This window comes from Notechis scutatus, chromosome 6 (genome assembly GCF_049901735.1).
Source record: "Notechis scutatus isolate UNSWTSFEM ecotype Mainland chromosome 6, rNotScu1.2, whole genome shotgun sequence".
Taxonomy (NCBI): domain Eukaryota; kingdom Metazoa; phylum Chordata; class Lepidosauria; order Squamata; family Elapidae; genus Notechis; species Notechis scutatus.
The window spans coordinates 2,017,905-2,030,184 of record NC_142014.1 but is presented as its reverse complement, the minus strand read 5'-3'; the positions used below and the strand labels follow the sequence as shown (position 1 = coordinate 2,030,184).

Genomic DNA, 12,280 nt, shown 5'->3' with positions numbered 1-12,280 from the left:
CCAAGTTAAGAGTCCTTGCAATATCTTTATCAGCCGATAAAGATATCTTCTCCTCCTCCGGTTTCACTCTCCAGAGAAACAAACGCTGGATATTCAGCAAACAGTAGCATACAAAAACAGTTCAGTCACAGGCACTCACAGTCAGTAATCACAGTTAGTCGCAGCAGCACACAGTAACAGCAGCACACAGTTACAGACGGTAACAGACAGTAGCTTTCCAGCTTCCAATGCTTCCTTATATTGTAACTTCTAACCGCACCCTTAATTGGCTAATTGCCTGCTGCATTGTGCTTAAAGTGATAAGCACTTAAACCATGATATCTAAGTTTTATATATTTATTCACCCAAACCATATTTGGTATCAATGTTATACCTAACAGGCACTCCATGAATCCTTCCTTTCAAACTAATGTTGGACTCATTAATCAGTAGATTTGGGGATCTGATCATTCAAACCACTGTGCGGAGCTTGTCCTATGATCATGAGATCTGATGGGGGATGGGGGACTATTTGTGGTCCCAATTCTAATACATTCCTGTCTAAGCTTTTGTGATCTCCAGAACTAGTTCCGTGTCTTTTCTGGTTCTGGCCATTTGCCCCAAGATTCTTAATACTCTTAGCAATGTGCCATTACATCCTAGATGTAGATACCAGGAAGATAACAGACTTCCTGTAACATCCTTTGTGGGTCCATATGCTGATGTCTCACTACCTTTCAAAAGAAGGAGAGGATCATTCCCACACAATTTTATCTCTCTACTTTCTCAAGGTCATGCATGGATTTCTCCAATCCATAGAGATGTTCCTTCTACAGCTGGCCTGCCAAGGGAATTTTAACCTTTCCTGATGCATTGCTATATCAAAACTCTACTTTCCCAACTCAAGCTTGGTCATTGAACAATGCAAGGCACAGTTTGGGTCCTCCTACCTTAAGGTCTATGGTAGTTGGTGCTTCTGTTGCCAATTCCCACTGCTAAAACTGCCCTGAGACCTCCCTCATCATGACCCACCCTGGTTGTGAGACTCAACATCTGTCGGAGAAGTGGGAAGAGGAGGAGGGCTTCCCCACTAATCTCCTTTGCTAAACTCACTCCCGCTCATTAGGCGCAAATGGGTTTCTTGTATATAATGCGACATTATTGTTTATTATCAGTATCAATCCTGTGTTTTTTTTCTCGATCTGCAGTCTTAGCTGTTGAGAGTAGAAATGCCTAAAAACATTATCAATCAACCAATTGATAGGGATCTGTGAATACTCAGTTCAGAGCATTGGCTGAAATGCAGCCATCTATATTTCTGAATTACTTTCCAAATGAGAATGCAACTGAATCTCATCCATTGTTATTCTAATTGATTCATACCAAATCAATCTGATTCATATGATTCAAGTTAAAACCAATTCACACAGTGAAATGAATTATCCAAGAAATCAGGTGAAGGCCACTTAGTGTAATAAAATAATATCTAATGGAATAGAAATAGAATTGCACAGAATGAATTTGGGTGGAAAGTAAATCCTAAAATAAATGACAGCCTTAATTCCCTTTTGTAATATTCACGGGCTTTTAAACCTCACCTCTTTTATACAGATTTCTGCAGAATTTTATTCAGTAAATTCCATAACCATTAGGACAGCTTTGGAATCATAGAAGGTGTTGTGAAGCTCAAAATATAGAGGAATACCCAAGAGAAGTCTCTTTCAAATCTTAATGACGTGTGAATGCTTGCCATCCTGAATTAATTACTAATCTATGAGTGCTCTATAAAAAAGGCCAAACTATCTGTTTCCATAGATTTATATGTGAAGCTCTATGTTGTCAACCTTGGGACTCAAAAGAGGGTGGTGAAAAAGAAAACGAGAGTGTGCAGGCACGACCGAGAGCCTTCGTTCAATGAGACCTTCCGATTCAGCCTGAGTCCCTCCGGTCACTCGCTCCAGGTACTCTGCTCACTTTCTTCCTTGACGTAGTGCATGCATCCACCTCACACTTCATGGACCTTCTTTATTTGCATTTGAAATTCATCTTTTATTCACTCACTCACCCACCTCTAACATTTATAATATTTCTAGGAATAATCTCCCAATTTTGTTAGCTATTTTGCTTATTTCAGGAAGGCTCCTTGACCAATTCTTCCAATTTTTTCTGCAGAAAACCATGTTCCCATCATTTCCATACTCTTCTCCTTGAGGATAAGAGAATTTTTTAAGTCACATTTTGAGTAGAAAAATGAGAGGAAGGATTTAAAAAAATCTCTTTTGAGGCTATTGTAATCCCCTCTTGTTTCGGTTTTAAAAAATAGAACAAAAGATTGGAAGATATTTCAGTTATCCTGTGGATAACTGAACAATGACAAATTATCAAAACTAGTGCACTAATTATCACTACTAGTGCACTTTAAGGGAGAATAGGCTTGTAGAAGAAAATATTGCTCAGTTTAATGTCCTCCAAATGTGGTATAGTCATAACTAGAAGGTACCTGTTTGAGAAAGATTGAAGATCCTGTCCAGAGGTGACAAATTCAGCCAGTTCTGACCAGTTCTGGAGAACCGGTAGCAGAAATTTTGAGTAGTTCGGAGAACCGGTTAATCCCACCTCTGACTGGAGAGTTTGCAGCCTCCTTCCCCTGCCACGCCCACCAAGCCTGGTAGTAGAAAAAAATTGAATCCCATCACTGAGATTCCTGTCTCTTCTCAGTTCGAGAGCTTAGCTAAATGTTTTGGCTGTCAGCATACATAAAAAAAAAAAAAAAAGTTGCCCTTTGGGATTTTCTGCAACTGAGATGACAGTATATCTAAAATGAATTAATGAAGCCTACATCTATAGCATGAGGATATGGGCATCTTACGTAAACTACAGACATGATATTCTTCCGACTAAAATCGGAATTCCGATTTTTGGGGGGAATCAGCCCCGCCCCCCCTTCCCCCCCTTTCTTCTCCTCCTTCCCCTCCCCTCGGAGGCCCCCTGAGTCAGGAGTTGCTACTGCCCGGTGCGGCTCCACGCGGCTCCAGTCCCGCGTTGCCTCGGGAAGGGAAAGGCAAAAAGAAAGAGCCGCGGCAGCGCTTTGCAAATAGGACTGGCGAAGGCGAAGCGGTTTTGCAAATGATTCCTGGCCGCCCAGATGTAAATAAACGGTTTTCGCCTGGGAAGCCCATTCTCACGAGTTTAAAAGGCTCGTGTAATAATACGCCTTTCTCTCTCCCCCACCCCCCAACGGGCGCGCTTCAACGACTCCTCAGGCCGGTCTCGCTCTTTCAAAAGTGTGAGGCGGGAGTCAGTTGCAGGAAAAAACGAGCCAAGGAGCGGGGACACAAGTCGCAACCGCAAGGCTAGTGGCGGGCGGAGTGGTGGTGGTGGTGGGGGGAAGAAGACTATTATTCCTATTATTCTCGTGCTGTGGGGATAGTGAGTGGGTGTTTGAGTGGGTGTTCTGTGTGTGGGCGCGCGCGCGCGCTGATGCCGGGCGAGAGCTGCCTTTGGGGTTATAGAGCCGCCGCCTCTCGCCAAACTACCTGCGCCGGACGCAAAAAAGTTCTCCGTGGGGAGGAAAGAGGACCCACGTCACGCCCCGGGTCTCTTCTCCATCCCCTCCCCCCCCCCAGCTGTCAGGTGCCTGCGCGATCAGCCCGGAGGAGCCCTGCCGCCTTTAGCCCGCAGCTCGGAGGATCTAATGGAGGGGGGCGAGGAAGAGCCCGAAAGCACCAGCTGAGGCTTCCGTGCAGGGAGGGGTCACTGGGGAAGACCTGGAGGGGAGGAAAGAGAGAAAGGGGGGGTGTTAGTTGAGGTCAGGGCGGGGAGCTGATTGGATGCTTAGCGGGTGCTTAGGCAACCCCTGCATCCCTGGCTACTTTTCAGATTTTTTTTCCAGAGGGGAATATCATGCCTGAAACTAACAGGCTGGCATTCTATAGCCAGACCATAGCCTGGTCTATCATGGTAGCCTTGTTTATGCCACTAGAGCTGCTTGGTTTCAGAAGTCTGAGTCTGAGCCAGACACGCTCCAGAGGTTACCCAGCATGTGGTGCAAATCTCCATAATCCTTATCAAAGTGATAAGTATACCTAAAACTTCATTCAATCAGGATTGATTTCTTCATGACACTCCTTTGTCACACAATGTTTCCCTTTCACGTAGAATTCATGATCTATACACATTAAATAAGAAATAATATTGTTCGAGAATAGACATTATGGATTATTTAATTTATCTGATACATTGATTTATATCAATTAAATGTTATTTCTTGGAATTTGGCTTGTTCTTTGTTTTGTTTTTGGTAATAGAAATTAATTATTTGATACATAATCCAAGTGGGTAACTACAGATTACATTTCTTATTCATAATTCTCAATTGTTTTATTATTATGAGTTTTTTCTAACTTTTCCTGAAAATTGCCAGTTTTAAACAGTTGGCAAAGAGTCACCAGGTTGCAGACTGGAGCTTGAAAGCCCTACGGAGGGAGGAGGTTTTGTGTGTGTGTGTGTGTGTATTATAGTCCTGAGCTCCAATGTCTTTCTTGTAATATAATAACTTTCATTGGATGAAGGAAATTTCCTTTATAATGCCTCTGGGGGTGGGGGGGGAATGGGCCATTGCTCAAATAAGTGACATATATGATGAATATATTCCATGGTAATATTGAGCTACCAAGTTGGATATGAGCCCTTGTGAAATGGTGGGGCAACAACCTGTTTTCTGCAGTTAACGTGACAGGAACTTTTTTTTTTAAGTGCACTCTAAGTGCTTGTATCTTTCTAATTTCATATGAAATAGATCACTTTCTGCTTTTCCCCCCCTAGATTCTTCTTGTTTCCAATGGAGGAAAGTTTATGAAGAAAACCTTGATTGGTGAAGCGAATATTTGGCTTGATAAAGTGGACCTTAGGAAAAGAATTGTAAACTGGCACAAACTTTTAGTTAGTTCCACACAAGCCCATTGAGCAAAGAGGTCCTTGTTTGATGTCAGACAGATCAAGCTGGAAGACTCGACTTGTATGATTCCAGGACTCCACTTTGACGTTAGGCTTAGGTAGGTTTTCCAGAATGTGAAACAAGCAACTCGTGTTCTGGGCTACTTAGCACATTTTTGTGAGGGCTAGTCCACTGGTTTTACTATGTAAGAAGCAAGAACAAGACAGCCAAAGAAAAACATCACGCTTGGCTCAGATGATAAAATAAATCCACTCAAATAATGACGGTGAACGGAGAGTTCAGTGGTGTTAAAACCTGCGCAGCCATGCAGTGAAGGAACGGTATGCCTGCTCTCGAAGGCAAGAGGAATACAGAAACTCTGGCTGCGTTCAGAGGCAGACGGGCTCCCAGAGAACGGAACCTGGGTTTTCTTGTGCCATTGGAAGGAAGGGGTGTCCTTTTATGCAAAAGCACCTGGGGACTTCCTTCCTTCCTTCCCTCCCTTGCCGATCAGAAGATTATTCACTTCTGTTCTTCTGTACTTTCAAAGCATTCAGAGTAAGATGGTGCCTCGGGGCAAATGGCGGTATCTTTTATTTTTATTTTAAATAGTAGCAATGTTTATATTTCTTTTCTTGGAGTACCAGTTCAGAGTAACAATTTCAATGTTTCTCCGTGAATAATGCAGAATCATGATCTTGGAACATTTAAGTCCAAAGGGAGGAAGAGAAATTGGGGGCGGGTGGGGGGGGGTTGGGGAATCAGGATTTGTTGTACAGTTGCCACCATAGCATGAAATAAAACGTAGCCCTCAGTGTGTGGAAGAAGCCACCATCCTCCCTGCCTTTCTCAGTCTCTTGTTTACAAACAGTGGAGTCAGTGATTCAAAGGGCTTCTAAAGGAATATGGCTATCGCTGTATGTCACTGTCTGCCGGTCTTGCTGTTGTCGACTACAAGGAACCGAGACTCAAAAGGTCTGTGGTTGGAAGCGACCCATGGTTCTTGGTGCCAGTGGTTCTTGGCTCGTTCTGGAGTTACGAATCTTCTTTTTTTCTTTATGGCTTTTAGAATGTGATCCCATCCTCCATATAGTTGGCCTAGTGGCATACTACAGACTTCATCCCAAGCACCCACCTCCATTCGCAAGGGCCGTTCTGCTGAATACAAGGAAACTGCAGAGGAGGTCTTGTAGGAATCTGTAAGGCAAGACCACGTCGTCTTAGTTCCAAAACGATGGAGGGGTTTGTAGAGAGATCTAAGCCTGCAGCCTTCATTACTGCCCACTGAGCATTTTGCAGAAGGAATACAAATGGCTTCTGTGGACAAAACAGAATTATGGCCTAGCTTGTAGCGAGGCTGATTGGCTTTCTCTTCTTATGATAGAATCAAGAGTACATAGGAATAGAAAGTAATAATTTGACTTCAAATGGCAGTGATTCTCTTACTACCTTTAAAGTTAAAATATCTGAAAATTATAAATTGAACAACGATGAATCTGTTTAATTTAATTTAATCAGTGAACATTTTTCAGGAGCTCCAGAGGCTAGAAAATAAATGCAGGAAAGAATATTGAAATTATATTTTATATTTTAATAAAGAAACACTTCATGAGCCAATAAATAACCAAGAAAGAGTTCAAAGTCCCATTTTTGTTTTTAGCCATTACTTATAGCTGATCCTGTGTCTGTAATGAAAGGGGAGCAATAGGATATTTGAACATATGTGACCGGCCAATGTTCTGACTTGACTTTCAATCGTCTCCTGATAATTATATCTGTTTTAATTTGATCCTTGGGGACAGTTGGCATGGCCATTCCCTCAAATCACGCATAAATGATTTAGTACTTCAGCCTATGGGTACCACAAGAGAAGGAGAGCAAATGTCTTACACAGATTGGAACTATCCCTCTGAAGTTTCTGAAGCAGCCGGTCCTTCATTCGGTGTCAGGTATCTAGGGGTGTGTGTGAGAGTGAGTGAGTCTTAACTTATGAGATGTGCAGATGAATGACAGTTTTGTTCTTCTCAATGTTTATAATGAAGACAATGACTCTTCCATTGGTTGCCATGGAGATTTCAAGAACTAGGAAGCAACAATTGGAAGGCTTATAAATAAGCCTTTAATTATCATTCTTAATTGAGGAAGTTAGGCTGCTGTTATGAGGAAGTCAAGAGCAAGAGAATATTTATGTGAATACCAATATTTGTGTATTTGTTCTTTTAAAAAAATATTAATTCTGCTACCCTGGGTTGAGTGTCCTTTGCCTTCCAGATTTTTCAGCCACAGGCCTGCATGGGACCGAGCAACATTGTTTGGACCGGTCATAATTGTGCATGCTGTAACAGCCCTGCTTTGAGGAGCATACCTGATTTGTGACAATTTGAGGGTTGTTAGGAAAAATGGTTTCTATTTAGGCTAGAATTTATTTTCACATTCTTCAAATACAATTGAGTGCTACTGAAGATGTTGTCTATCAGCTAATCCCCCTTGTACTGGTGCTGGGACTAGCAATTGCCTCCAAAGTGTTTCTTGGGATCAGATATTTGGATTGTGTTAGAATCATTCTATGCAATGTAGAAACCCATTTAATGCAGTTTCCTTTTTTTATTAATGAAGACAAAAAAATATCATGGCAGTTATTTTTTTATCGGAGAAAAATCACAGAACCTTACTGTTTAAGAAAATGTGTAGATATTTCAATTGTTTTCTTGTTGATGGAATGGGGAGAAATTGTGTTATATTTGTTTCTTCCATTACACAAAAGCAAGACTTCTTATCTAAAGTTTCTCTTAATATGGATTTCTTGGAAAATGTGTCTTGTTGGTGGCACAATTAACTTTATTGCACATCACATGACTGCTGAGCTGAAGATAAAAATAGTATTGTGCAGTAAGTCTTGTTCAGGAGAAAAAAAAACATTGAAGTATGAGTTAAAGCACAGAACGTGTACGTGTATTGACAAATGAGGGATCGTTTCTGTGAACACACACACACACACACACGTACATACATACACACACATACACACCTTCATCTGCTTGAGTTTATGACCCAAAGTGTTTGAGTTCCTGTGATGAATGCTAAAATATTTTTTATTATCCTAATTCTTTAAACAAAGGATGGTATCCAGGAGCATCACAAATGCTATTTATTTTGTTCTATGTTTCTGCTCTGCCTTCTTCCCTCTGAAAGAACATCCCTCACAATTCTTCAATGCCTACCAGAACAAATAGGAGTACCTCGTTGTGGGTGCATCGGAGACACCACTAAAATTAAAATCCAGCTCCTTATTGTGACTTGACTTTGTTTTTTCCTAAATGCCTATATTATTATCATGGGGTGTGTGAATCTGTAGCTGGTAACCAGCTGATATGGCTTATTTTTCTTAGGATGAAAAAGTCAACACTAAACATCTCTTATATTCTATGTAAGCTAGTGTGCTTGATACAGAACTATTCAGAATTTCCATTTCTAACTATTTCATATAGATTTTAATGGTATATTTTTAGTTTTTTATTTAAATCATATCTGATAATTAAATATTCAAATTATAAGCCATTTTACATATGAAAGTATGCCTCTATCAGTGAAGAGAAGAAGTAAACAAATTAGTAGCCTCTTTCATGTGATGAAGAAATTGGAGGAAAATTGAGTGTGTCATTCTGGGAAAAATCCTGAACTAGAAATTGCTGCTAGACTAAATTAATATCTGGATACTCTCTTTTCAAATGTAATTTGTTTACTAATGGTTTCTGTTATTTATTTGCTTACTTATTTCTGCAACATCATAAGCACCCTAATGGTTTTTTAAAAACATATACTTGTATATTATCAACTTGAACAATGATTCTGAAGAAAGCGGTTTCCTTGTAAATATACATTTTTGTATTTAGAAACACAGCTGAGTTTAGATTCCAGACCTCATCTGTTATTTTAGCATGTCATTGTCAATACAAGTTGGATGCATTTTGTAAAAATGTGAGTGCTCGGCAGTGACCTCAATGCCACCCTTCTGTTAGACAAAATTCATAACTTATACTTGGAGTAGTAATGAAAAGAGTAACGATAACAGGAGCACCAAAGGCATACCTATCTTATAATAGCTTTTGAAGAGATGTAATATTTCCACAGTGAAGGTAGCATGCTTCTGAGGTGTTTTCTTAATTTTTGTTTTTTGTTTCTGCCTTCCAATCCTCTAAGAAAAATAATTATTTCATCAACATCTGCAAGAATGTCCGAAAGAAGAAAGGCTTTTAAATCAGTGCTCAGATTTACTCTCTAAAATCCATGTCCTGGTTTAGTGATTGTGTACAGGATGTATCTTGAAAACCCATGTAAAATGTGTTGTTCAAAGGTTGTTAAACCCAGCCTGGCGAATAAATGTAATGTACACATACACACCCCTTCTCACTCCCCCTTCTCATGGCCTTCTTGCACTGAATAAACAACAAAAAAATAATTAATGGAACAAAAAAGAACATTTAAAGTAGCATGTCCATTTTGGCTCTGTTGAAATAAGAGCACTTCAGGTGACCTTGGAGCCACTGCAAGTGGTTGTCTTCAATGAGGATTGGCTCCTTAGTGCCACCTGCTGGAAAGGGCTCAACATTCCTTGAAGTTATTTTTGCTTTGGTAAACACAGACGTTTCTTTCTTGGGCAAGCCAATATTGGTGCCGGTGGCTGTCCCAAAAGCATGCTTAGGTGTTAGGGGCTCTCCAAATGGATCCGAGATGTTGGGTTTTGAGCCTGAATTTATGGAGTTGTAACCATTGATGACTTCTCCATATCCAATGGGGCAGAAGGATGGTTGATGTCTTTTCCTTGCAGTTTTTGACGTCAGCTCCTATTCCCTACCTTCCCTCCCCACTTTGTCCCTCTTGGTGGCTGACAAATCTGGGGGAGCAGCCTGTGGAATTCTTTCCAGACGCTTTTGGTGTAGCTGAAGCGGAGATCCTTTGACCCCCTTTTACCGGTTCTTTTGTGTTTTCTATTAACAATTGAGAACAATTGAGCTTTGAGACCAGCTGGTGAAAAAGCACTTGACAAACACACTTAGCTTGGCCTGAATTTATCTGCGATTTGTATTTCCAGGAGACCCAGAATCTCCAATGGGAAAGGTAAAGGTGCCCCCCCCCCAAATTGGGGGAAAATGTCTTCGGCTCCACTCGCATTGAGGGGGCCCGTGTTTTGAGGCAAGGCCGGGTTCCTAGTCATTGGGACGTCCGTTTAATGAGCTGTTCCTCACCCGTCCCACTTTTCCTTTTTAATTTGAGTGGACATAGAGACCGAGTCCCCAGCTCAGTCAGGTTCCCCGCAGCGTTTACGACTGAATCGGGACGTACCAGAGGGGAGCCCACAAGGGAGAGACGCCTGGATATTTACAGATTTCAGAAAGGGGAAAATAACACCCGCACACTTGCCCGCAATTATTAGACGCATCCCTGGGAAAACGGTAGATTTGTTGGACTCGGCCAACAGCTTCCATTTACCATAATAAAAATTATTTTCTTCATAAAACTTTCCCTTAAAAAGGTCTGTTTCCACATCCAACCTACAGATAGTCCTCGGCTCAGGACAACGGAGCCCCCATTTTTTCTCGGTAGGCAAAAGACCCCAGTTTCTATCCCCACAGACAGCACCGCCGGCCGCCACAGCGGTCTGCGAAAAGGTCCCGGGTCACTTTCTTAAGCGCCGCCGCAACTCAACAGTCACTAAAGGAACGGTCGTAAGTCGAGGTCTATCGTCCAGCAGGAAGCAAGTAGCCAAAGGGGGAAAGCAGCGATTTACCGAAGTATAGTTTTTTAAAAAAGGGGGGGGGGTTTGCTTTTTGCACACAATGATGTTTTATTGTTTGGGAAAAACCAAAACACGGAGGGCAACCCGGTGACAATCGTTCACTCCCCACTCCCACGCTTTCCCCCGGGATCGCGGAGGCTGAGAAGCGAGGCCAGAAGCGCAGAACGGCAAGAAAAGCACCGCCACTCTACGCTCCTCTTCAGGGGGGGATTCGCTTCTGTTGCCCTTCTTCCGCATGGCTGCCAGCTTCTGCGCTAGTCCCTCTTTGAGTTACTTTCCCAGTACGGCAAACTTCCTGTTCGTTCTCCGCGGCTGCCCCCCCAGGGCCTTTGAAAAATGCCCTCCCCATCATGGTCGACTTCTCGTCCCTCTTTCTGGATCGTCCCTCCAACTTCCTTTCACAGCGACTTTATCGGCAAGGCCCCTTATCGGCAACTTCCTGTCCCTCCAATGCGACCGTCCCCCGGTGCCTTTGAAAAATGACCTTCCCATCATGGTCGACTTCTCGTCCCTCTTTCTGGATCGTCCCTCCAACTTCCTTTCACAGCGACCTTATCGGCAAGGCCCCTTATCGGCAACTTCCTGTCCCTCCAATGCGACCGTCCCCCGGTGCCTTTGAAAAATGACCTTCCCATCATGGTCGACTTCTCGTCCCTCTTTCTGGATCGTCCCTCCAACTTCCTTTCACAGCGACCTTATCGGCAAGGCCCCTTATCGGCAACTTCCTGTCCCTCCAATGCGACCGTCCCCCGGTGCCTTTGGAAAAATGACCTTCCCATCATGGCCGACTTCTCGTCCCTCTTTCTGGATCGTCCCTCCAACTTCCTTTCACAGCGACCTTATCGGCAAGGCCCCTTATCGGCAACTTCCTGTCCCTCCAATGCGACCGTCCCCCGGTGCCTTTGAAAAATGCCCTTCCCATCATGGTCGACTTCTCGTCCCTCTTTCTGGATCGTCCCTCCAACTTCCTTTCACAGCGACCTTATCGGCAAGGCCCCTTATCGGCAACTTCCTGTCCCTCCAACGCGACCGTCCCCGGTGCCTTTGAAAAATGCCCTTCCCATCATGGTCGACTTCTCGTCCCTCTTTCTGGATCGTCCCTCCAACTTCCTTTCACAGCGACCTTATCGGCAAGGCCCCTTATCGGCAACTTCCTGTCCCTCCAACGCGACCGTCCCCCGGTGCCTTTGAAAAATGCCCTTCCCATCATGGTCGACTTCTCGTCCCTCTTTCTGGATCGTCCCTCCAACTTCCTTTCACAGCGACCTTATCGGCAAGGCCCCTTATCGGCAACTTCCTGTCCCTCCAACGCGACCGTCCCCGGTGCCTTTGAAAAATGCCCTTCCCATCATGGTCGACTTCTCGTCCCTCTTTCTGGATCGTCCCTCCAACTTCCTTTCACAGCGACCTTATCGGCAAGGCCCCTTATCGGCAACTTCCTGTCCCTCCAATGCGACCGTCCCCCGGTGCCTTTGGAAAAATGACCTTCCCATCATGGCCGACATCTCGTCCCTCCTTCTCGATTGTCCGCCCAACTTTCTTTCGCAGAGACGTTTTCGTCACGCTGG

General features: G+C 43.3%; 1 protein-coding gene across 2 annotated transcripts in view; it reads left to right on the top strand.

The window, feature by feature from the left end:
* PCLO (piccolo presynaptic cytomatrix protein) overlaps positions 1-9,311 on the top strand; it is a 96,928-nt gene extending 87,617 nt beyond the window's left edge. For both annotated transcript variants that reach the window (XM_087969180.1, XM_087969181.1), the window contains exons 23-24: positions 1,795-1,940; positions 4,804-9,311. In XM_087969180.1, the coding sequence (XP_087825306.1) occupies positions 1,795-1,940; positions 4,804-4,944 (287 nt within the window). In that variant the 3' untranslated portion in view covers positions 4,945-9,311. The remainder of the gene's footprint in view (positions 1-1,794; positions 1,941-4,803) is intronic.
* The last annotated feature ends 2,969 nt before the right edge of the window (positions 9,312-12,280 follow it).